General features: G+C 51.9%; 8 protein-coding genes across 8 annotated transcripts; 3 read left to right on the forward strand and 5 right to left on the reverse strand.

Annotated features, from left to right (window-relative positions):
• Nucleotides 1-574: 574 nt before the first annotated feature.
• JN550_006495 (uncharacterized protein) lies at nt 575-3,946 on the forward strand (the record flags this gene model as incomplete). The annotated part of the gene is made up of 6 exons (XM_049318240.1): nt 575-1,209; nt 1,350-1,704; nt 1,830-2,365; nt 2,424-2,654; nt 2,723-3,300; nt 3,462-3,946. 6 exons carry the CDS (start codon nt 575-577, stop codon nt 3,944-3,946), a joined length of 2,820 nt encoding a protein of 939 aa, XP_049171383.1.
• A 966-nt stretch (nt 3,947-4,912) lies between these two features.
• Nucleotides 4,913-6,613, forward strand: JN550_006496 (uncharacterized protein; the record flags this gene model as incomplete). Its single annotated transcript, XM_049318242.1, has 4 exons — nt 4,913-5,452; nt 5,509-5,706; nt 5,754-6,290; nt 6,365-6,613. 4 exons carry the CDS (start codon nt 4,913-4,915, stop codon nt 6,611-6,613), a joined length of 1,524 nt encoding a protein of 507 aa, XP_049171384.1.
• Nucleotides 6,614-6,884: 271 nt separating this feature from the next.
• On the reverse strand, nt 6,885-7,638 carry JN550_006497 (uncharacterized protein; the record flags this gene model as incomplete). The annotated part of the gene is made up of 2 exons (XM_049318243.1): nt 6,885-7,499; nt 7,561-7,638. 2 exons carry the CDS (start codon nt 7,636-7,638, stop codon nt 6,885-6,887), a joined length of 693 nt encoding a protein of 230 aa, XP_049171385.1.
• A 744-nt stretch (nt 7,639-8,382) lies between these two features.
• JN550_006498 (uncharacterized protein) lies at nt 8,383-12,819 on the reverse strand (the record flags this gene model as incomplete). Its single annotated transcript, XM_049318244.1, has 4 exons — nt 8,383-8,481; nt 8,686-10,152; nt 10,219-10,986; nt 11,044-12,819. 4 exons carry the CDS (start codon nt 12,817-12,819, stop codon nt 8,383-8,385), a joined length of 4,110 nt encoding a protein of 1,369 aa, XP_049171386.1.
• Nucleotides 12,820-15,229: 2,410 nt separating this feature from the next.
• Nucleotides 15,230-17,015, reverse strand: JN550_006499 (uncharacterized protein; the record flags this gene model as incomplete). The annotated part of the gene is made up of 2 exons (XM_049318245.1): nt 15,230-16,039; nt 16,092-17,015. 2 exons carry the CDS (start codon nt 17,013-17,015, stop codon nt 15,230-15,232), a joined length of 1,734 nt encoding a protein of 577 aa, XP_049171387.1.
• Nucleotides 17,016-19,384: 2,369 nt separating this feature from the next.
• JN550_006500 (uncharacterized protein) lies at nt 19,385-20,484 on the reverse strand (the record flags this gene model as incomplete). The annotated part of the gene is made up of 4 exons (XM_049318246.1): nt 19,385-19,748; nt 19,805-20,068; nt 20,127-20,352; nt 20,400-20,484. 4 exons carry the CDS (start codon nt 20,482-20,484, stop codon nt 19,385-19,387), a joined length of 939 nt encoding a protein of 312 aa, XP_049171388.1.
• A 1,642-nt stretch (nt 20,485-22,126) lies between these two features.
• JN550_006501 (uncharacterized protein) lies at nt 22,127-22,579 on the forward strand (the record flags this gene model as incomplete). The annotated part of the gene is made up of 1 exon (XM_049318247.1): nt 22,127-22,579. One exon carries the CDS (start codon nt 22,127-22,129, stop codon nt 22,577-22,579), a length of 453 nt encoding a protein of 150 aa, XP_049171389.1.
• Nucleotides 22,580-22,917: 338 nt separating this feature from the next.
• Nucleotides 22,918-24,578, reverse strand: JN550_006502 (uncharacterized protein; the record flags this gene model as incomplete). Its single annotated transcript, XM_049318248.1, has 2 exons — nt 22,918-24,000; nt 24,057-24,578. The coding sequence occupies 2 exons, from the start codon at nt 24,576-24,578 to the stop codon at nt 22,918-22,920; spliced, it is 1,605 nt and encodes a 534-aa protein (XP_049171390.1).
• Nucleotides 24,579-24,731: the final 153 nt, after the last annotated feature.

The raw sequence follows: 24,731 nt of genomic DNA on the forward strand, positions 1-24,731 counted from the left end.
AGCACGGGGAAGCCCATATCGAATCACTAAGTTAACAAGTGTCAGATACTATGTTCGGCCACGCAAGGCTGTTGGAATCCAACTCATTTCTCGAGAAAAGTGGCATTTTCTTTGTTGATCAAGTATAGTTATGCATATACAGTAGAAGTCTAAAACTGCCACAGCGCGCATTCATCGATCACAAAGCATTCTGCTACATCAACTATTCAAAAGAATGATTTTGTCCATGCCCTTCTTTGGTAAGGCCCAACTCTGCGCATCAATATGGTCGCAGACATGATCTTAGTCTCATACGTGCCTCTCCACTCATGATGCTATTCGAGCCAATTGCGCGCGGAATGTATGCGGCGCAGCCGCGGCGAGGCTGCTAAGATTGGGGGCCATATCAGATTTCGCGTCTCACATTTTCCAAATTCGAACTTTGCATAATCTCAATATTATTCCTTCTATAGTCACAACTTCATTGGTTCTACTGATTCGCTTCTGAATGGAGTCAATTTAGGACGCAGATGGGAACGCATAAAATTACTCTGACGCGCTGAACACGGAGCAAGCACTGATCTCACGAAGGAACATGCGGCAATCAGACTACGAGACGATATCACCGCTAGAGCCGTGCAACAGCAAGGCGGCGCAAGATTTTTGGGCTGAAAGGAGTAATTCGTCTTGCCATGACACCGGCCGACGTTATTCGAGGCAGTTTGAAGACGATGTCAGTTCTCTGAGTGCCACCTCAATTGCCGAAGAGAGAAAGTTTTTCCAGAACGTCGCCGACATGCCCGACGAGGGTCATCGAATTTGGAACCCTCGTCATCGCGTTTCATCGACGGTATCAATGGAAAAGGGACTCGATGAGGTTCTTTCGAAGCCAAACTGGAGGCCAAAGTATCTCCGACGACGAGTACTAGGGTTTGCCGTTTGCGTCTGCCTCTTACTGATCACTGCCACACAAATATTGGTAGGATACTCCGACAACCATCACGGATTGACATCCAGCTACAATGGGCTTCATTATCTTTGGACATACGGGCCAACCCCTGTGTTGACTCTTATTGGAGCGTTTTGGGCACGTATTGACCACCAAGCCAAGATTACAGCTCTTGGTTTCGCCTGGCCAGAGGACCAGCTGATGTTGAGCGAACCTTGCTATTGGACTATATCGGCTTATTACCGCCTTTCTCTACAATCAGTGCCATACGCAACAATGATGTCAGTGTTGCTTCTGCTTCAGCTCTTGTGCCTTTCTGCAGCTTGGTGATTGCATTCTCAGCATCGTTCATCAGCCTTATACCTACGGAGGCCCAACAGATGGCCGTTCCTGTGACATTGCTCACTTCATTCCGGGATAGTGCGTCAAGTCTCGTAAACGCAGGCTCGCTTCCCTACTTCAACATTCGTGGACTTCAGGAGAGCAACCTCAGCTATCCGGATGGGGTGTCGGAGAAATACGCATACCAGAGATTCACTGGGCCAACTATATCCACGACTGCGGAACTACACGCAACAATTGATGAGTTCTCAAGTGACTGCGAACGGGCAACGTTAAACTTGGACCAGGTTCGCTGGCTTGACACCGGCATTCCGTTGGCGAACTTTACGGCAGCCACCGGAGACTGTCAAGTTTACCCCCATGGCTGGGGCCGCCATATCATGAACTCGGCCATGATATCTATTTTTCCCGTCTTGCACCTGGAGCTTGCAAAAGTCCGTCCGAAAAGGATGACCAGAGAATTGTTGTTATATTTGGGAGCTTGCTATACGACGATGACAAGGCGCAAATTCACTTTCCTCTTCAGTCTATGAACACCAGTTTAACCAGATCGACACAGCTTCTTTGCAAACCAACATATAACGTCACCAGGATCGATACGATAAAGAATGGGACAGACATCTTGAATCTTGTGGAGTCTTCGGTGCCGAATACCAGGACCCTCCCCAATGTCCACCCATGGGATATCATGGCGGCGCACATACATTCGGTGGCGAATGTTTTGACCGACAAATTTGTTGATACCGCCACTGGATTAGTATGGAAAACCCAGAACGTCAACGCCTCGGATGCTCCAATTAACGTGGATCCTTACATGTACTTGGCTCTAGGCCAGCTCTCGAGACCGTCCCCTTCCTCGGCGACCCTACTGGAATCTTCGTTCCTCGAAGACACTACAAACTCATATTATCAGCAGCTCGCGGCTTTACTAGCCCATAAATTTCTTTCAGAACCCGTCTCCGCGGAGTCAACAGGATTCGCCTTCCTCTTCGAAGATCGAGTGGTCGTGAACGACACCGCGAGGCACGTGATAACATTTCTCTTCGCGCCGTCCATTGTCCTTTTGCTGGCGATTATGCTGGCTAAACCGAAGAGGTGGCTGCTTCCGGGAACTCCCTCAGGCATAGTTAGGCTTGCAGCTCTTGTGTCTCAGTAACACTATCCTCGAGCGTCTCAGGGACTTAGGAAGGGCTGATCTGGATGCGATTCGTGCTAGGCTCGGAAACTCAGAGTATATGATCCGAACTCAAAGCGACAAGTTGTCTCGGGAAGGGTTATCAGAAATATCTGCGACGGATATTGCACCCGAAGAATTCACTGCGTCGGACCGTAAGCTTCAGAACGCCCATGTAACGCATCCTTCGTCACTCACCCATGGCCGAGAGTAACTATGTCATTACTTGTCGCTGGCATGACTGCCACGCTTGAGGTTTTGTTAACGTTATCACAAAGCAACGAGGGCATTACGGACCTTCCCCCAGGAGACAAATATCTCCATTACGCTTGGACCACGGCCCCGGCCCTGATCCTTACCGTCACAGGCCTGATATACGCATCAATGGATACGAACATCAGGATTCTAACACCATTCGCGAACTTGAGACATGGAGGCAGTTTCAGAAAGTCCGCTGCGCTTGATCCCATGGATGTAGGGATACCACGAATGTTGCTGAGAGAATTTCGTACTGGGAGTTTGCCGGCCTTGAGCGGAACCTTGGTTGCGCTGGTTGCATCGTTGCTCGCCACGTTCTCTTCATCACTTTTCGTGGTGTCAAACATTCCCGTCAGGATATCTGTGCAATTGAAGACCGTTTCATCTTTGAGAAACGACACACCCGCGTATCACTCCGGTTCGGCGACTCTCGGCCTTGCTAGCTGCCTGATCCTCGAAAGCAATCAAAGCTATCCAGCTTTCACTTACGAAAATCTGGTATTTCCTGAGCTTCTCCTAGATCTCAACAGTACAGCCAACCATTCCCTCATCATAATGCCACAATACCGGCGGCAAGAGCAAAAATGGATTGCATCATGTATGATGTTCCAAATATTGCAACGAAGCTCGAGAAACCCTCCAAGAAGTCCGCGTGGAGGCCCAATGTCCTGCACGCCAATATAACGGATATGACTTGCTCATCGCCCGAACCCGAAGTAATAAGATATACACTAGAGCTTGACACCTCAGTGCCTGTAGACGGCGTAGTGGCAAAGGCATCCTATCGGCCGTTCATCAACAGCTGTAGCGACTTCTCATACGTCTGGGCAGGCGTGACATCGGGTACGGACCCGAGGTTGGAGGCCAATACGGCGATGACACGTCATGAATCTCTTGAGGTGGTTGATGTTTCGGTCGTCTTTCTCGGAACGGAACTACGTGTCGACCCGGAGAACCCGCCGTATGCCCTCGTAGAGTCCGTACGTACCAGCTCGGTAAATAATAGCCTCTACAAGATCTCAGAGGTGTATAGGACCCTACCCAATGTCACATCAGGGCTGCTTGACGAGTTTTTCTCTGCCCTGACGACGTCGCGATACGCCATTCCAGTCTCCTATCTAAAGATACATCCAGAACACCGAAAATTCGCAACGCCATTCTGTTCCAACATAGGATCATACGGGCTCAAGAACTCAACGATTTTAAGCGAAAACAAGCCGATAGCACCAACACATTTAGCGTAGCCAGCTCGGAGAACGATTCCATATTTTATAATGCTAGCCTGACAGATTCCGCTGGTCGGCTGAGGGTCGTGGAAGACGTCACTTCAACTCGCATCTTGGAGGTTTTGCTGGCCCTCACGCTGCTATTATCGATTGCAGCATGGATCATGATGCCGAGGACTAGGATCTTGCCACACAGTCCATCCTGTATCGCAGCAGTGATATCGTTGCTAGCTGATGGAAACATTATCCAGTGTCTTCCACATGACGTACAGACCATGTTTGACCGAGAGGTTGAATCTCGTTTTGACGGACTGAAGTTCGTGATGGGTTGGGGGAACGTTGTGACTCCTGAGACGCTAAGTGAGGCATCAGATGGGCAGAACTTCGGGATATTCACCGCGACCATATGAGTCGTCTTGATCTATCTCAGGGATAACAGAAATGAAATTGATACAAATCTAAAGTCGGACGAGCTCATAGAACCTAATGTTGGGAGCTGCTTTTGCTCTGCGTGTTCCCAGTAGCGCAAGCGTCGCCGCTCGCCGCCAAAAGCGAATTGAGAGTCCAAGGTCTCCATTTTGATGTCATGGACTTGGCTACAGCCTCAAGCTCAAGCAACGGCTTACCGACAAGTACATTCACGGCCATCCGCTTGGGTAAAGACTTGAAAGCAAGCTTGCTAGAAATTGGAAGACGCAATTAGCAGATCACTGAAGCGTAGCAGTCCCGGTCCCACCAGCGATCCGCGCACACTCTCACTTGGGGTGACTGGTTGGTTGGGTTCAGCGCCAAGTACCCACTAAGAACTGCCGGGGCGGTCTAACGGCCGGTTTGAACGGCATCCGGATCGGACCACTGCAACTTCAGCAGAGGAATAAAAGTACAATGGGATCTTACCAATCAGTCGCGGAAAATCAGGTCACCACACCTTCAACGCTTGCGAATCTCAATTAAGACGTTGGGCATCGAAAGGCGTCGGCGGCAATGACTTCCGACCCTGAGCGTCCCGACTCTGCTCAAGCAGCGGCCGAACAGAATGGCTACACTTCCGACCTCATGACTATAGAATCTGTCAGAAGTGAGCACCATGATGACGATGAGCCTGAGGCCATGCGGGATCTTCCATGGAGCCTGGCCATTCGGCTTTACACATCGCACTTTTTGTCAACATGGAATTCTCGCGTGTTCGAATTCGGCGCAACCCTGTTTCTCGCTTCAATCTACCCCGATACCCTCCTCTACATGTCGGTGTACGCGCTCGTCCGCAGCGCATCGGCAATCTTGTTTGCCCAATCTATAGGGACATGGATCGATCAGGGAAACCGCTTGACTGTCGTGCGAGTTTCCATCATTGGGCAGCGTCTCGCGGTCGCTGCAAGTTGCGCTATCCTCTGGATCATGGAGCAGGGAATAGGCGTGAAGAACGCCAGAGTGATAGCCACTCAGTTCGCTTTGGTCGTACTGCTTGCCTGTGTGGAGAAGCTGTGCTCTGTCATGAACCTCGTGTCCGTGGAGAGAGACTGGGTAAGCATGACCTCGAGTACTATCTGTTGTAACTCAAAGATCCTGATACGTGCCAGGTTGTCGTCATGACCGAAGGTAATGAACCTTTACGTCGGGTACTAAACGCAAGGATGCGTCGCATCGACCTGATCTGCAAGCTATTGGGCCCTCTGGCTATATCTACTATCGCTGTTGCATCGACACTGATAGCTATCTGGGCAACCTTGGCAATGAATATCATGTCCGTTGTCATTGAATATGTCTGCATAGCACAAGTGCGCCCTCTAATCCTCAACAACTTCGCCTTGGCTAACTTGATCAGGTGTACAATCGCATTCCGGCACTCAGGCGTTTACAGCCAACGGTCTTTGATGAGGAGGAAGAACCTCAAAATACGCACGCAGTTCAATCATGGCTGAAGACTGTCAAGTCAAAAGTCCTTCCGATTGACTCTTTGCCATTCTACTTTGCGCATCCTGCTTTCTTGCCCTCGTTATCACTTTCACTGTTGTACCTGACGGTGCTGTCCTTTTCAGGCCAAATGGTCACGTACCTTCTGTCTGTGGGATATACATCACTATACGTAGGTATTGCCCGAACTGTCAGCACTATCTTCGAGCTGAGCGCGACCTGGATCGCCCCCCGACTCATGAAGCGCATCGGCCCGGTCCGTGGGGGTATCTGGAGTCTATCATGGCAGATGATATGTTTGGCGGGAGGCGTCGGCTGGTTTTTCTCCGATTTTCAGATTTCCGGCACCAACAGTGTCTTTGCCGCCAGTGCACTAGCAATCGGTGTTGCTCTGAGTCGTGTTGGGCTCTGGGGATATGACCTCTGTGCTCAAACGATTGTGCAAGATGTGGGTGCCAGTCCTTCTCTCTTATAACACGTACGCGGACATGAAAGACCGACTGACTGACCACAAAACAAAAGGAGGTTCCATCCGATCATCGCGGTACTTTCTCGACCGTCGAAGCCGCCTTCCAGAACCTGTTCGAGCTCATTTCTTTTGCCACAACCATTGTGTTCTCGCGCCCAGATCAATTCCAGTGGCCCGTGGTGATTAGTGTTGTGGCTGTCTACTTTGCGGGTGGCATGTATGCCTGTTTTGTCCGCCGCAGGCGAGGGCATCTACTGCATGCTCCTCCGTGCTTGTGCAATAAACACGAGGGCCAACACTAAAATCGCACTGCGCCCTAATGATAGAGCCACGTGTTCTAATACTGTCTTTGCACGATACGTGTAGCAGACTTTTATGTTAGTGGCATGTAGTGGATACACTTCATTACGTACACTTCTGAGGTCCTCTGATACGTATATAGCAAGAACTCTGATCACATGTTGTCTTTGGCTGTGAAGCTGAAATTACCAAATTTCATTTTACTGATTTCAATTGTTCAATCATGTCGCTAATGGTATAACTATAACACGTGAATTCAAGGCTTCGTCATATTTAGACACCAATAGCCTTGGCAATGGCCTCGCCCACACCCTTTGCCGACGCCGGGTTCTGACCGGTGATCAGCTTGCCGCCGTCGACGGACAGGACCAGCGGGCCCCACGGCTCGGCGGCCTTCTTGTAGACACCACCGACCTCGCCGAGCTTGGTCTCGAGGAGGAAGGGCATCAGCTTGGTCATCTGGGCCTGGTCCTCCTCCACGTTGGAGAAACCAGTGACCTCCTTGCCGTCGACAAGGTGCTTGCCGCTGGGGAGCACGACGTTGGTGAAGACGGCGGGACCGTGACACACGGCCGAGACGGGCTTGCCGGCGGCGACGAACTCGTTGATCAGCGCAATGCTGTCCTTGTCGGTTGCCAGGTCGAACATGGGGCCGTGGCCACCAGGGTAGAAGAGGGCGGCGAACTCGCCCGAGCGGCCCACGAACGAGGACAGCTTCTCTGTGTTCTTCCATAAGGCCTCCTTGGTCTTCAGGAACTCAACCGACGAAGGGTCGCTCTTGAACATCTCAACGGAGGCCTGGTCTAGCGGGGCTTCACCGCCCTTGGGCGAGGCGAACACAAGCTCGGTCTTGGGGGCGAGAACATCGTAAGGGTGTGCGAGTTCGGGCTGGACACAGAGTGGTTAGCGCTTCTGTGCTCGAAGAGCAGTTTATAGGATGACCTCTCACCAGATACCAGCCGGTCTTGTTGTCGGTGCCCTCAATCTGGCCATACGAGGTGAGAACTACGAGAACCTTGGGTGCCATTGTGAAAAGTTGTGGTCGATTTGGTAAAAATTTCGAGTGTATAAAGTTTCAAGTGTATAATAAGGGCTTCTACGCGGCAAGGTGACGGGAGGAGGGAGGTTTATATAAACTCATCAATAGAGTTTCTGAGCCCGCATCTGGAGGGCCTGTCCTGTTGCATTGCCATCATCATCAGAGCCTCCAGGGATTACCATGCTTGACTAATTCCAACTAAGCCTAGGCACGGTCCGTATTGCCAACTGCGTCTGGTCGACCCGGCCGAGGGTGGGAAATGCGTGCGGGTGGAATCCCGATGGAAGCAGCAGAGTTTCTCTGCCAACTCGGAGGTGGACGCATGACGTTGGTCCAGCACACCATTGCACCAGAAGCGGCGAAGACACTGCTAAAAGAAAAAGTTGGGGCTCCGGGACTCCTTTCGGTAATGAAGCTACCCCTCGCTACAGGGGTCTCCAGGGTGGTGTTCTGCCTGACGTGTGCTAACAGCTCCTAGGTCGCCCAAACCGCCCGCCAACCCCGCCGACGTAATGCGATAGCCGACCGCCTCGTCCCTTTGACATCAGTGAGCTACATGATCTACAACACGTGGTAAACGGCGAGAAAAGTTTGATCGATTGACAGGGGCTTGCAGGGGCTCAGGCGGGCTATCAGGCTGGATGATGTGCAGCGCCTACCTGGCATGTCTCGACTTCGTGCCGTCAAGGTCGTTCCACGATCTGATCAGGCTGGCCCCAACCCCACGGTGGCCTATGCCCTGTTGCTAGGGTCGAATTGGGCGAGGCCGAGGTTGTCGCCGTATCCATGCGCATCGACGATGTTCTCTGCGGCCTTAACGCCGATATGACACTTGATATTTCGGCGATTGACTCGCTCGCCAACAGACGAGCATCGTTTGTTTCGGGTACATGTTTGTCATTGCAAACTGCAGAGCGTTGAACTATTCCAGCCTCAACAGTAGGTGCTCCATTCTAACTATTGGATATCTCTCGGGAACTTGCGTTTCTATTTGCTTCTAGTCTTCTCCATCACACTCTTCCATCTCGTTCTCACCAGTCGAAGCAATGCCCAAGCTACCAAACGGTAGACGACGATTGTGGCCGCCAGGGCACCGATGTTGACCACCGCGTTGCCGTTCAACTTGTACAGATCCAGTACCTGCTCACCCGTCGAAATAATACAATCACCGTTTGGCAGCTTCTGCGTGTCGTCGCAGGTGAACTCGACCCCTCTCAGGCTGAAAGGTGCCAAGGCTGCCGTCGCATACTTCAGCGGGCTTAGGTAGTTGAATGCTTTGAACAGTTCCGGCATGTCGATCGACATGATACCTGCCATGATCTGCGCGACACTGAGCAGAACAGAGATGACGTTGACTGCGAACCCAGTGTGGTTGAACAGGGTGTTGAACATGATTCCCAGGCTCTCGCCGCAATTGACAATCCCAAAGCAGCAGAAAACGCAGACAAAATACATCTCCACTGTCCTGGGGAACCCGACCGCCAGATCGGCGAGCACTCCAAAGATCAGACACGAAATGATCTCGAATGGTATTTCAAGTATCGTATACGTCGCAAGGAATGCTTCGATGCTGTATACAGAGTCGTCATCCTCGCGGTAGAAAACCTCGCGCTCGGCAGGGTATACTGCCACATTTTGCAGCATCCCCACGAAGTAGAATGCGCCCACCTCTTGAACAAAACCCACGCGGTTCTGTATGCTAGGGTAGTCGTTATGAAGCGGTGCAAAGAATAGCGAAAGAACCAGTGCAAGGCCAAGTACTTGCATCGTCCGTGCAAGAATCAATGGAGGCTGCCGTCGGATATTTATCGTAGCTCGATGCAGGAGCAGGGGCAACGCAGTCGTGAATGTAGCTCGCCTGTGTACCATTGCTCCAAGCTCAGCCGGAGTTGCCAAAGCTGTCTTATTGAACGACCTGCGAGCAGACGACACAGGTGGCTCCGCGAGCTGATGATGCAGGCCGCTAGCCTCGCCCTTCTCAGATACTGTATCAGCATTAGCCTGAGATGGTCCCAGACTCGCTACTCGGGTATTGCTTGTCTTGGGTTCGTTTCCATCTGCCTCTCCGACGTTTGAAAGATGTTGGGTGGTATGGACCTTCGCGGCGGAATCTGTTTGGGAGTGTGTCTTCCACGATTCCACAAGCTGTTTAACCTTCTCTCGGCTCTCTACCTCCTTATTTTCTTCCTGAAGATCGATAGTGATCAGATCCAAGGCAAAGTCGGCGGGATTCGTATGCTTAGGGCACTCGTAACCAACATTGCCGAAGTACGTTATCATATCTGTTGCCGACCCAGCATACACAGGTGAACCTCCACGTGCCAGCAAGAGGACATTGCCAAAGCGACTGAACAGATTTGACCTAGCTTGATGTATGGTCAGGATTAAGGTGCGTCCCTCGTTGGCTAGCCCGTGCAACACCTCCAGAATACTGTTTGCGGTAAAGGCATCCAGACCGGAAGTAGGCTCGTCAAGCAGCAGGACACGGGGATCTGTAAGGATCTGAACCGCAATACTGACACGCCTTTTTTCGCCCCCTGAAATGCCTTTTACCAATTCACTACCCACCAGGTTGTCCGCACAATCCTTCAACCCCATTTTCAGTAGGACTTCTTCAGCTCGCTCGTTTTTCTGCTCCTTGGTCAGGAATGACGGCAAGCGCAGCCCGGCAGCGAAGCGTAGAGTCTCACGAACCGTGAGTGACGGCAGTAACGCATCATCATCTTGACAGACATACGAAACCACCGATCTGGTAACGGAGTCGGATGGGACGGCACCATTGAAGGTCAACTTTCCGGAAGGCAAGTACCGCGTGCCCACAGAACTGTTGAGGCGCTGGGCCATCGCATTCAGCAGAGACGTCTTCCCACTACCTGATGGCCCCATGATAATATTGAGCTGCCCTGCGCGAAAGGTTGCATTGACCGGGTTGAGAATAGTCTTCATTGGTAGCTTCTTTCCCAGCGACGTTCGCTTTTCGAGAGCCAAGGCAAAGTCGTCAAGGCCAACATCTATGGCTCGCACTTCCTGGATTGATCTGGCATTTATCTTCTCCTTGCCGGCGGAAAGATCGGTATCGGATGTCCTCGATCGAGCAATGGTCATCTCAACATTCAAGAATGCCAGCCCGATCCAAGCTGTGACGCAGAAGAGACCAACGAATCCTGCCATTGCCCATATGGGTCTCGCAATCCAATTTCTGGGGAAGCCCAGGTTATCCATTATGTAAACACCCGTGTAGGATACACATGCTGGATTATCAGCGCCTCCTTCCAAGGGGCAGTCATAGAAGCTATCTTGAAATTCATTGCCGCACAGCGCCCCGAAAGCATAGTACTGGTTCTTGTCAATGGACTGTACAATTCAATTGAACTGGGGTGCGACGTTACTCACCGTGTATGTCACATATTTCAACCAGCGCACATAGATCGGGATGGTGTTACTCTGCACAAAGTAACCGCAAGCCATACTTTGCAAGGTATAGGTCAGGTTCCCGATCAGGCTTGCGCCCGGGAAATGCCTGACCGCAGCCACCGAAGTCATTGCCAGCGTGACTGCGATATAGTGATTCAAGAGGATGATTGAGAAGAAGGTGAAAAACTTCTCTACATCTCGATCAAAGCCAACCATGAAATAGTAAATAACGCTGTACAAAAAGGGGACGGGGATGTCCTCTGTGAGCAATCGTGCAATTCGGCGAGATAGCATGAATGGCAACGCTGTGACACAGCCTTCGCTGTGTTCACGGTCAAATGTCGGTATATCGATGGTAAGACGGTACGTCTCAAACATGAGGTATAGATATCCCTGCAGACCAACAGACGTGTACAGGGCTCCCTGTCGTGATCTGATACCAGGCTGATCTCTGGCGAGAGCGTAGAATATATAGCCGGTGATGATTGCCATAAGGATGGCTTCACCCACTGAGCCTGCCATGCCCATCGGGTCTCGTATTGTGACTTTTAGAGTTCGGTCTGTTAAAACACGGAGCTGGCGGAAAAACCCAGCATGTTGATCGTGAAGCTGTTTCTTCGCCCCATTTTCTGGTTCAGCGGCTTTGGAAGACGGAATAGCAGCAAATCTCTTGGGCGTTTCTTCTTGCCAAGCAGTCGCCAATCCCTCCACGCGCTGTGTCGACTCCGCCTCGAGCTCTGGCGTGCGATTGTCGATAGCGGCGTGATCGATGTAGAATTCAGCAGGGTTGACAAAAGGCGGTAACTCAAAGCCCAAGTTGGAAAACCATGGGCTACATTCCCGCAAGGGGCCCGAGAAAACAGGCTTGCCTCGAGATAAAATAACTAGATTGTCGAAAAGATCCCATATCTCCGACCTGGGTTGGTGTATTGTCGTGATGATCGTCCGGCCTTTCTGAGCGAGTGATTTCAGAGTCTTGACAAGTTGATGGGCACTGGTGGCATCTAGGCCAGTGGTCGGTTCATCCAGAAACAAGATCGACGGGTTAGCAAGTAATTGGACGCCAATACTTGTTCTGCGCTTCTCCCCACCAGAGCATCCTCTATGCTGACTGTTGCCTATGCGCGTGTCGGCACACTCTTTGAGCCCTAGTTCGAGAATGACCTCCTCAACTACGCGTAGCCGCTCCTCATGCGACACGGACGACGGCAGTCTCAATTCTGCGGAGTATCTTAATGTCTCACGAACTGTCAACGTCGGCAGTAATATGTCTTGTTGCATGACGTAGGCATGCCTAGCCGTGCGCACACCCTCACGCCCATTGAAAGTTGCAGATCCACTCTGGGAGAGCCGTCCACTGTTCATGCGCTCAGCAATCGTGTTGAGCAGTGTCGTCTTGCCGGAGCCACTCCCCCCAAGTATTGCTGTCAGAGTCCCGGGTAGGAGGGAAGCATTCATGGAGCTGAGTAATGTTTTCGTACTTGGACCACTCGAGCTCTTACGGAACAACCCAGTAAAGGTGGCTGGATCAAGTATAGACGGCGAGGTGTCAACTTTGACCGTAAGATCTCTGAGTTGAACATCAACTGGCTCAACATCATCCAACGATAGGTGGCTTCCGACAGGTAGGGATGCCCGTTCCTCACGCCCATGCGGCCCGTTATCCATCGAAGTTGCAATTGAGCTCGCAGGTTCGACTTTTTCGACGTCCAGCAGTGAAGGAGCCTCTTGAGGCTGGTTGGACCGTGCAGCCATAGTGGAATCGCTTTTGTTTGAGGGCGTTCGTGGTATTCTACGGCTCTCAAAGTTGCAACAAGAACGTTTCGCGGGGGTGGTACCCTATAGAGTTTCTGGTTTGTTCGTTTGCCCCCCGAGTTTGTTGAGACCCGGACCAGACCCTGTGCTTTTGCTCCAATTACTAAATCTTTGGTAGGCGAAGAGACTCGTAAGAGCGCCTACCGATGTGTCAAGCCATCGTGCGCGAGAGAGACATTTTTACCCAGAAGATCAAAAGTGTAGAGTGGTATGAAGGTATATTTATGACGGGTCTGGCCAGAGTTGGTCGAAGCTGCAATGGAGGAATCGCCCAGAATCGTGTTCTAGAAATCTTCCAGGAGATGAATGGAGCCGGATGATCGACCAACGGCGTGATATCAGCAGCGTTGAAATGGGGTACCGATGTCAGGAAATGCAACATCGAATCTGGAACCAATAATGCGCTACAGACGAACAGGGCCTCGAAATCTCGAAGCGACCCAACACAAGTGGAGACACGATGCTTGGATGTAGAAAGGTGCCAGCGCGCTACGAGTTGCAGTGCCGAGCCCTTTGGAAATCCTACTTCACCTTGCTACTCTTAGGGACTGCTTCCCCAGCGTCCGTCTTCGCCCTCCGGACGTAAGCATGGCACCTTGGGCATCCGAGGCACAAGTAAAGGAGCAAAACCCTGCATCTGATACGGAGCGTGCTGACTGTGTCGTTAAGTGTAAATGCAGGTTCCGTATTCCTGTGCTGGCAAGGCTACGGACAGCAGATTGTCGTCCAAGGGCTGACCAACTGACCTCTGGATTTAAGCGAGATCCATCCATCTGCATGACAGGGGTGGTGCAAAAGGCGCCCATCCCTTAAAAATTGGGGGCAATGACTGACCTGCTCGGCAGGCTTGTGGGGTTGTAAAGCATTCGCGTGCGTAGCGAGGTACTGTATCTAACCATGGATTTGCTTCTTCAGGAAAACGTTACGAGGTTCCCCAGTTGTCAAAAGAATCGTTAACGGAATCTGTGAGCCCCGAGCGCCCAATGACACTCTGGAGCAACCCCGAGATGGTTGTCGGCGGTCTAGTTAGTCTCGGGGCCAAGAACTCTCCGAAGGCCCTGAGGCTCGAGCCCTCCATATTGCCTAGGCGAGAGGTGGTGGTCGGCACGGAGGAACTTATTGTGCCAGCCAGATGCAGGTATCTCCCGCACGTAGGGGAGTCAACAGGGCCGATGTTGGGGGTCGATCCTGCGAATGTCTTACCCGTAGGTCTGTACTTAGACAACCCATTCACGAAGAGGTGACTTCTTGAAGGTCGCTACCAAACCATCGACTTTTTGGCACCGATTTGATGTTTGACTGGGGGTTTCTCTGGGCTGGAAGGGTCCGATGGGGACATGCTGCAGGGGCACCTTTGAAAGCGGGTGGCGCCCACTTTTGAGGAAGAGTGCCTCGAAACACCGCTTTCCCACAATCCTAGCTCTCCCCAGCAGCCCCCAACCCGTGGCCCAGCTTAGCCGAGCTGCAACAGTGTGACATCGCGTCGGCGATTAAAGCTTTGGTGACAGACGGCAACTCCAAACGCTTGCTGCATACATGCCTAGGTAGGTACAGAGGTGAAGATCAGATGATTTGGCGCGTGGGCGACACATGGCAGCATGCGTGCATGGCTATCTGACACCCGACGCTTCACACCACAGCATGCGGCACTACCAGAGTATGCCAAGTCGCACGAAACCCAGCGGCATGTGACCACCAGAGAATGCAACACTGTTCTTGAAAGCCGAACACGACTTAGGAGGGTACCTGCCTGTTCCAGGGTGGACGGGAGGAATATAAACTTTGGGGTAACGCCGGATATTGGGCTTTGCGAGATACTTACCACAGTACAAGCCAGTCGTTTGAGTCCTTACCTGTTGATGACTAGTTCAAAGTCGAAAGATACAGCTGACGAAGACGTGACTTGATGGAAAATCCATATAGATTTTAACCACAGTGAGGCTCGGGATGGCACGGAAACTCGGGTAAGCAAATTGCCTGCTGTACACAACATGGGCAAACCAATGATGCTATGATCGTTCAGAAAATCTGCGTCAATACAGTGTGCAGATCTGGACAGTTGGGACACGTTTGGCAGTCGTAGCTCAGCATGTCTGGCCAAAACGATATGGTATGTTGGAGTCCATGCATTTCATCTCCAGACCCTGTCTGAACGACTTCAGGTGAGATTTATGTTCTTGCGAACGCATAAAGCTACAGTATAAATACACCGATCATGAAAGAAATGCTCTGCTATCCCTACTTCGGATCCATCTAGTCGAACTCCAGTCCAAACGCCGCCGCAAATCCACGCCTCACAATCAATTGGTAACGCCTTGCCGTTTTCTTCCTGAAATATCCTTGAATGGCTCTACCGGGTGTCTTGCATGGATGTTCTCCCTGAGCTGACGGGATAACCAGTCCTAGGGGAACTGTGGTCACTCATCGACGCAACAGTCGAGAGAGCCAGTGCTGGGTTGTTGGCTGCCGGATAACCAGCACGCCTCTCTTGGTCACTATCGTCAGGAACCGAAGACGCGCTGTAGTAGCCGCCCTCTTCAGCCTGGCGGCTAGGGTCTGCAGCAACGCCAGGGTTCTGGAATCCCAAAGAGGCGAGAATGCGTGTAGTCACCTCGCGCTGCTTCTCTCGCAGCTCGTGGTTAGGGTTCTTGGTCGGGTCGTTCAGTTCATCGCCGTCCTGGCCGGGATTTGCCATCTCATATTCGAGGGTTTTGATGAACTTGTAGAAGGCAATGGCGAAGATGCAACCCACAAGAGGACCAACCCAGTAGATCCAATGCTCAGCATCGAAGGCGCCGGTAACCACGCAAGGGCCGAAACTGCGAGCTGGATTCAACGAGCCACCCGTATAGTATACTCCAACGAGCTCGGCGACGAAAAGAGCCAAGCCTATACCGACGGGAGCAATAAAAGTGGATCTGTGTTTTTCCTTGGCCAGCATGAGGATTGTGAAGACCAGTTCAGCCGTCATGAATGCCTCAATGAAGACACCCTGTGCCAAGGACGTGCCTTCGCTTAGTGTGGTGCGGACATTGAGTGGCGTAGGGAAGATGGCCAGGACCAAGGCTGAAGCGGTAATACTGCCTACGATCTGAGATATGAAAAGAATTACACCTCTCTTCGCATCAATGGCACGGGTAGCCCACAGTGCTAGTGTGACCTATCCCACATGTTAAGTATGCAAGTTTACTCGTGGGCTGGGTGTGACTTACGGCAGGGTTGAACAGTCCACCGGAGATACGGAAGAAGATCCAGACATTGACCATGAGACTGAACCCGAACGAGACAGAAATATAGAGCATAACGACAGGGTCGAAACCAGTTGTTGCATTGGTCGTCGTTGCCTCAGCGGGTGTCTTGGAACCGGCGTTCGCAACTTGCGTGCCGGCGAACGCAAAGAACAAGAACATGGTCGTGCCAACCCATTCGCCCATGGCTGCCACAAAGAGGTTCTTGACTTCACTGTGCATCCACATCGTCCAGGGCAATCTCATTTGGGAGAAGTCTTCCACTTTCGGGTTGGTGCGTGGTTGCTGCCGGCCCATATTTGGCGGCGCATAGTTGAATCGGTTATCTCCAATAATGTCGGCATAGTTGTATGGCATCTCTCCGCTGCGCCAGGAGTGCCGGTGCGGATTCATTGCCGACTGTTTCGCCATCTTGGTCTGCTCTTTCATGTCATAGAATGAAAGTGGTCTACCCCGGTTGGCGAGAAACTGCTGCTGTTGGGGTGCATTGTCAAAGTATGACCCGCTTGGTTCCCTATCTGTCTCATCCGAGTCATCGGCTGGCGCGAGATGGGTGTGTTGCGTATGCGTTGTGTTCATGCTGTTCGTTCGCCGAGCCGGAACAGGTTTCCTGGACATTGGTGTCCTGTTGTCCAACGACCTGCGGTCATGTATTTCTCTTTCCTCGAGAGAGGATGCATAGAGAGGATTCCGAACTCCAGCCGTTGGTGTAGTGACCTTTGTGACTGCCGAAGGTGTTCCAAGGGCTGGGCGTTCCATTGGCGGCTGCATGGCGTCTTGCGTGTTATTGCTGCTCCTTACTTTCTTGAGAGGTGTTGGTACTAGAGGTGGGATATCGATGTGTCGGAGTGGCTCGTAGCCTTGGTTGTCTCGATTAACACCCACCATCGTGAAGATTCACCCAGCGGAGGTATCTATATATTATCAGTTTCACAACTCAGGAGAAACAGTCACCCACGTCAGACGGCTAGTATGGTTTGGCTCAGGTGGCGATAAGCTGAAACGGGTCTACCGATATCGACGGTTGTTTTAGGAGGTTTGGTCGAGCCATGCTGGAGAACGATCCGTGTGGCGAGATTATATACATCAAATTTCTGAACATCGGCTTGTTTCCTCACAGGGCTGCCTTCCACGTACACACCTGATTCGCATTTTTCATCGAGCAGAGCAGTAAGTTAGGCATCACCTCATCAGAGATTTCTGTTGCTACAGCATCCCGGGCATTAGGCGACTGTAACGGCATCATACTGGAGCCTTTTCGTGGTCTTGAAGATTCCTCCCATGGGGGCCGCTGTATTGCATGGGTGGACGGGAAGAGGCTAGTTGCCGCGAGGCATGGGAACCCTCGGCACTTCCGAGCACGGTCTCCATAATGTCACGGCGTGATCTGCAGCAGCCCACGATACGGTTCGACGGAAGCGCAGACTTAAGACGACACTCTGATTTGGAGCGCGGCACATCAGACGGAGCGCGTGTTCGGTCCCTGATCTCTTAGTTTCCCAGATTATGATGAGCAACAGACTTGACGAAACTGCCTAGAATGGTTGGCAACAGAGCCATGGACCCATTTGTGAGCTTGTGTTGGCGATGTGCTGAAGAGATGATGAAGCGCTCCATGATGTCGCGCTAATCGATGCTAGGCGTCAGCAGACTGAAGCACCAGAAGGGTTCCGAGGGCGCACTATCAGCCTCGCAATGATGAAAACTGGGCCTTCCTGAACGTGTATCCACAAGTTTATGAAGCTGGCAGTATCTATCTTCGGCTCACGGCAGGACACATTGGGCGCAGACACTGCTGTCGAGGGTCATGTCGTTGCACCCTAGCCGCTTCGGCCGACTCTGGAAGACCACCCCGCGGTCCGGGCCTCAGCTAGGCGAAACCGCCGGACAACAGCATCGAGGACCCTCAATCAAAAATAGCCTCGAGATCGCCAGCCATTTTGCGTTATTGCCAGGAGGCGCCAAGGCTGAATGCACCTCCTAGGTAGGAGCAATACGCCAGCCAATGGGAAACGTGTAGTAGCCGTTTTTCCCACAGCTGGGAGTGCTAAGTTTGGCTGGCTTTCATAAGGCGATTGACTTTCTGAAGAATGAGGCTGTCGCATCTGCCAGGTGTAGCGTCTAAAATTTTAAATAGCACGATGGATTCGGAGCTGCGGAGATGGCCCCTTCGAAACCATCTGTTTCCTCCCTGACTATCGCTTGAACTTCACGTACTCAAAACCCCCGTCACCCATATACAGTGCTTCTTGTAGGTCAAGTTATAATAGGCGTTCGATGCTACCATATGCGGATCTGAACAGCCCAGCATCTGGTGAGGATTTGATCGGTGGGCGACCGGAGCGTATCGCATCACACGGACATCAAACAGAGTGAGGTACCATCCAGGATCAACCTGTGTGACGGGCCCCAATGAGCGCATGTATTCCAAAGATCGACAGCGCCCCAAATCGAGATCCCGTGTGACGGCGTCGGGTATCTGTGCACGCCAAGGGGCTCTTCTACGCTGTTTGACTGCCACTCCGGCTCGCGCGAGACTCTGCCGTATAACAAGGGTGTACCGTCCATACACACAACCATAAAGTAATGAGAACTTGATGTTGAGTATGGCGTATTCAGGGGGCTCCCAAGCTTGGTAGTGAGTAACGCAAGTGATGGGATTGATATCACATCCTTGTCTGAGATTCTACCACATCTATGTCCGCTTTCAAGTACTTGCAAGCAGAAACAATGAAACATCATCGGCTCATGTTTTATCTCATGGGAATGGTTAATGTCACAGGCTGCGTTACTGGAGGCTTTATTTTCCGCTTACCAACTGCCGAGTTTATGTGTCTAGATGGTTACAATCCAAGGCATTGGACTACTTAGGTAGGCCTATCCATGCCAACTTAGATAACCCTAGACGAACAGTTGCATGGAAGCCCTGTTCGCCAGGGGATTCCGGAATCGTGTATGTCGCTACTCCTCCGCGATGCTGACATTTAGTTGGTGTTGGCCAAGTAATCCGCACCTCTCACCTGTCGTCTGAAGTTAGGGCCAGGGTATAGAATCAGGCTGCCTGTCCACCAATAACGGCGACATTCTCCCCCAGCCATTTCTCGTGAAGCTGAAGAAATTTCACATCCTGCGCCTCCCGACTGGGTTGGCTTGTGTTGTATTTCCATTATGGTAGACCATAGACTACACCCATGCTTGCTCGCGAGATCAATGGGATAATTCCCACACTGGAATCGTGTAGGTCGGCAACGCAACTATCAATACTCATCCAAGATGGTTTGAGTCCAAGCCCATAATTTCTTCGCGAATTCGGGGCTTTTGGCCGTTTTGTCCAACGTGTGGTTACTCATGACTCCCACCGGCAAATAGAGAGCCCCGTTCACCAACTGTTCCTTCCTGGCGCCTGCTGCCGCCCACAACTGACTCAGTCGACCCTGCGACGGATCCAGCAAACGATTGCCCAGGATAGCTGAAGTTGCCTTGACAAAGTATCTCGTCGCCGTCGAGAGGCCTTCGACCAGATCCGTTTTGACGACTCCCGGATGAACTGATACAGCTGTTATGGCAGGATAACGGCGTGCAATTTCGGCGGCGTAGACAATATTCGCCAACTTGCTCTGACTGATAAATCCGCGGATTAACTTCACTCCTCGAAACGGACTAAGTGGAAGACCAACCCGTATACCCGTTGAGACTCCCAAAATCCATCTTGGGGTCCGCGGACCGTTGAAAATGAGACCCCATCCCTTGGGTGCATAGCCCAGCCAAGAGAAGTCAAGTTGATCAAACGGACATCAGCCTCAGGCTGTTCAGCAGTTTTCAACATGACAGGCAGGAGTTGCTGGGTGAGCATCGCGTGCCCAAGATGGTTGGTGGCAAAGTGAATCTCGTAGCCGTCAGCACCGACACCAGAAGGTTTTGACATGATGCCAGCGTTGCACCTATATAAGCCATCCTTTCAATAGCTTGTTAACACGCTCTAGCGATGGTAAGACTTACATCAGTATGTCCAGTCGGTTATGTACGAACTTAGAACTTGCTACTTTGACAGCCGCCAAGGAAGTCAAGTCTAGCTCCACAAAGGTAATACCAACGCCGGGAGCAATATCTCCGACTTCTCTCAAGACAGAGTCCGCGGCATTGCCATTTCTTCCGCTGAAATAAATGTGTGCCGGCTTATGTCTAGCGAGCGCTAAGACCGATTCTTTTCCAAGACCTGCAGTACCTAGATATGTAAGCTACGTCTATTTTATATTTTCTCCAATGCCTTACCTCCTGTAATGAATATTACCTTGCCCTGAAGAGAAGGGATATCTCTTTCCGGGTTGAAGTCCACATATCCTGCAACCGGCGGCATGGCAGCAGGGACGGACACGCGAGATGGTCGTAGTTATTCCAGGCCAGTGTTTATTTTAGATATGGTTTAAAAGATATTTTTTGGCGGTGGACGCGGAGTTGATGTCTGAACGATCCATAGCAAGTTGCCAGACTCCAGAGAACAAGAAGATCGATACTTATACTCGAAGGTACCCATGTCGATATTTCCATCATGAACACGTTCCCTGAATGCACGGAGTCTTTCCTGGTCAAAACAACAGAGAATTCACCCGAACGGAGCTTTTCGAGTCCCTGAAACGCATTGCACCTATCTCTCCTAGTAGTTTCCGTAGGATTCTTGTAGTCCCTCCACCACTGTGGTACTCAGTTTGGCCAAGATTGGCCTAGTGTCATGCAGGATAAGCAGATGGCATGGGTCTCCACAGCTGAGGATCGTTCCAATCACACAAAGACCACGCAGGCTAGACACTGGCTAGGATCCTATCGTATGTCTCCTTTGGCGCCTCGAATGGTAAGTGGAGGAGTGAGCGCAAGTCTCGTTCCCAATTCCTTCTATTGCTCCCATGATCCACGGAGCGGCACCACTCAATGACCCGCTTCGTATCACCTACCATCAGCCAGTCCCAGGCACCATTTAAGGCACCATAAGCAGTGTACATCGACAAATCGGGGTGTCAAATGGTTGTAGCTTGGTTTCAATCCTCTTAATCCGGCTTCGAATATGGCAGCATTTGCCGTCAAATATCGTCTTGTTGATAAGCCAGGGTTGTACGAGGTCAGTCATGGAGCCTTCCTCCGTTTCGCGAATCGTAGGAACTAAGCCCACACCAGGCTCGATCCGGAGACGATGACTGGACTGGTCTCTCAGATCCTGCAGAGAGGAGAAGAAGACAAAACAGACTGGCCCAAAGAGCCTGGCGTGAGTCTAACATCTTCAACGAATGTCGCAATAGTGAAGTAACGAGATGCTCTTGGAGGCCGGCGAAGAGAGCAATGCCAGGAAGCCGAAAGCATGCCTCAGTCTGGCCGGTTCCCAAATCACGCAGTAGATATACCAGGACCCAGTCATCTCGAAAAGCAAACCGCGCCTCTGTCCTCCATCGACAAGTTTGTCAATTGTCAGTTGACACCAGATTGCCGACAGCCCCTAGCATCACAAGTGCCACTGTTTCCGTTCTCATATTGGGAGCACTTGAAGGTAGAACGTGAGCTCAGAGAATCTTTACCCCTATTGCGGTAAGTGAACGAAAGCGACTCAATCACTATATCGTTGGCCCTGTTATCGACGATGTCGTCGATATGGTTCGGCCCGCCATCCCTGCAACCAAGGCGAGAGAAAGACAACGCCAATCGGCCTCCTCGTGCAAGAGGCAGTCTGCAATAATGGTCTAACTGGGCCTTTAAACAGGAAAACGTTAAAACCACCGAATATTGAGGGCATTGGCGCTCTGGGAACAAGTTTTTCGGGTCATGCGAATCGGGCAATCCCTCCAGTGATACCATATATCACTGACAATCCCCTCGAGGTGAATTTTCCGCCTCTTGATGGATTGATGCCACAGGGTAATGGCATGCTTCCTAAATTCCTGTTTCCTCTTCCTGCGGACCATCGTCTGCTGGTCTTAATACAGTTCAACGTTTTCCGGGCAATACTTACAAACATGTCCATCCTCGATCTGATGCACCGTCTTCCCATGGAATGCGGTGCTGCGCTCAACATTAAGGATCTTGCACCGGCACCAGCGACCATTCCAATCACGCTGCAACCTACCACGATCCAGCGAACAGTGCCTCACGATCCATGGATCGACATTATGCCGTGGCCAGCAGCCAGGGACAGCTTAATTCTAAACCAGGGTCTTTATGATGAAGACGAGTTGTGCACGGACATGATGGGTGGGCTCTACGAAGGCTTCGACGAGATCGAAAGCCGAGGAATCATTGTCTGGGGTGAACCATGGTCGGTTTCTGGATGGGAAGCGAGCGAGGGGTTCGTGAGAAAGTGGGGCTCACTTCTTTTAAAAGGGTGCACGGAGTTGATGGAGTCTACTCAAAGGTATAGAGAGTCTCGTGGTGAGGAGCGAATTACGATAGAGGCAGAAGGGTGGCGGTAAGAGTATCTAAGGTGCAGATATACCTTGGTCTGAAACCGCCGGCCAGTGAACATTGCGTCAACTTCGTCAGCGCCAAGCACGGCCTGGAAGCATGGAAGGCAGCGAATAGTGTGATTGTCTCATATTAACGTGAAATTGCAAAGAGAGGCGCCGATTCTCTCAATAAAGAACAAGTTCCCCCCGCAATGCCAATGCCGCCATTAATCATTCATAAGTCATCGCACGCCATGCAGTTTCGAAAAACAGGTCTAGTTGTGCGCGTTGTTCTGTTGCAATTGGCCACCAGCAGCCGATCCGTGCATAGAGCAACCCCGCTATCACCTCACGCGGCGCCCATCTTACGCGGTCCTCTTTTCGACAATTGCTTCGCCAACGGGGGTTGCACAGACAAACCCGTGGTTCAATCCGCCGTGCTCATAGATCTTCTGGCCTCGCAGCCATGTCTCCTTGACTCGGCCCTGGAACTTGTGGCCTTCCCATGGCGAGCACTTGTTCTTCCAGTGCATACCCTTGCTCTGCAACATCCACTCCTCTGCGTCGTCAAAAACGCAGATGTCGGCGTCCATGCCAACTTTGAGTGCACCCTTCCTGTGGTATAACCCAACCTGCTTAGCTGTTGCTTGGCAGCAAAGTCGGACCATGTCGACGAGGCTTGGAGCCTGGCCCGTTTGCTTTGCTCGCAGGGCGGATGCGGTGTGCATGATGGGAAGGCCAAGGCCAACAGATGAGATGCCGCCCCATGCGGCGAAGAAATCTCCTGATGACGCAGCCGCCGTTGCCTCCTTCTCTAATGTGGATCGCTCCAGATCTGCAGACACATCGACACCGGAATCAGAGTGACGAATGTGTGCGGTGTCCATTGTCTGCAAGTGTGACGGCAGCAGCTTCAGTTCGGGCGTGCAGGGAGAGTGGTCCGACACAACTGTTCTGATGCAGGAATCGGGCGCAATAAGCTCGTCCCAAAGCCCGTCTTGGTTGATCTGTTCTCGAATCGGTGGGCAGCACTTATACCGGCAATCTCCATCCTCAACGCCCTCGGCTGCTAGTCCTAGATAGTGGAAGCAAGTCTCGGCAGTGATGTTGACACCCTGCTTTCGTGCAGCCTTCAGAATAGGGATCGCCTGAATTGCCGAAAGGTGGACAATGTGCAGGTGGAGGTTAGACGCCAGGTGGGACAACGAGATAATTTCGTCGATCGCACAGGTTTCGAAAACCGGCGGGCGAGATTCCAAAAAGGTCTGGTACGTCTTCAAGTCTCCGTGGGGAGCCAAAGGTGGCTCCGAAGCCTGAACAGCATCACCGACCGAATCTGAAATCGGTGGGATCATTTCAGCGTGGAACATCAGTGTGGTAGGGGTCCCGTTCAGAGTCTTCATTGCGAGTGCAATGTCGTTCGAGGAGATTGCTGGGAACTCGTCCACCTGGATGGCAAGTGTCAGTATGCGGGCTAACACGTGAGGTTTTCAGCTGGACTTACACCAGACTCGATCAAGAATCCCTTGAATCCTCGCACACCTGCCTCAACCAGAGGCAGCAAATCATCGGCGTTTCCTGGAATAACACCTCCATAGAAGCCAACATCGACCCAGCACTGTCCTTCACTGGCAGCAAGCTTCTCTTTGAAGTTGGCAACAGTGGTGGTCGGTGGGATGGCGTTGAGCGGCATGTCGATGACGGTAGTCACGCCGCCAGACGCAGCTGCCCTGGTACCTGTGTTAAAGCCCTCCCACTCTGTTCGGCCAGGCTCATTCAAGTGGACATGAGCGTCCACCAAACCGGGGATCAAGAGCTTGGACCCATAGTCGATGTACGTTGCCGAAGATGGGAACGACGTCTTGGGCAGGACCGTGGGCTCCACGGCAACTATCTTGCCAGTCTCGGCCGAGACCGTGATGGTTGCTGGTGTCAGGACAAGGCTGTCGTCGGGAAGGGTCAGAACAGCCCTGGTTGTGGCCAGAACCGTAAGCGGCGCTGAGTTTGGCATGGCGTCGACGCCCATGTTGCGAACGCAGCCCTACAAAGCAACGGTTGTTCTGGGGGGACAGGGGCTTAGGGGGGAAACTGATAACAACGACTGCAAGGGTCGCTGTCGATAACGATCCAGAGTGGCTTATCACACAGGCTGTGTTGGTGGGGTTGAAGAGATGCAATG

This window comes from Neoarthrinium moseri, assembly GCF_022829205.1.
Source record: "Neoarthrinium moseri strain CBS 164.80 chromosome Unknown scaffold23_Wmoseri_CBS_16480, whole genome shotgun sequence".
Taxonomy (NCBI): Eukaryota; Fungi; Ascomycota; class Sordariomycetes; order Amphisphaeriales; family Apiosporaceae; genus Neoarthrinium; species Neoarthrinium moseri.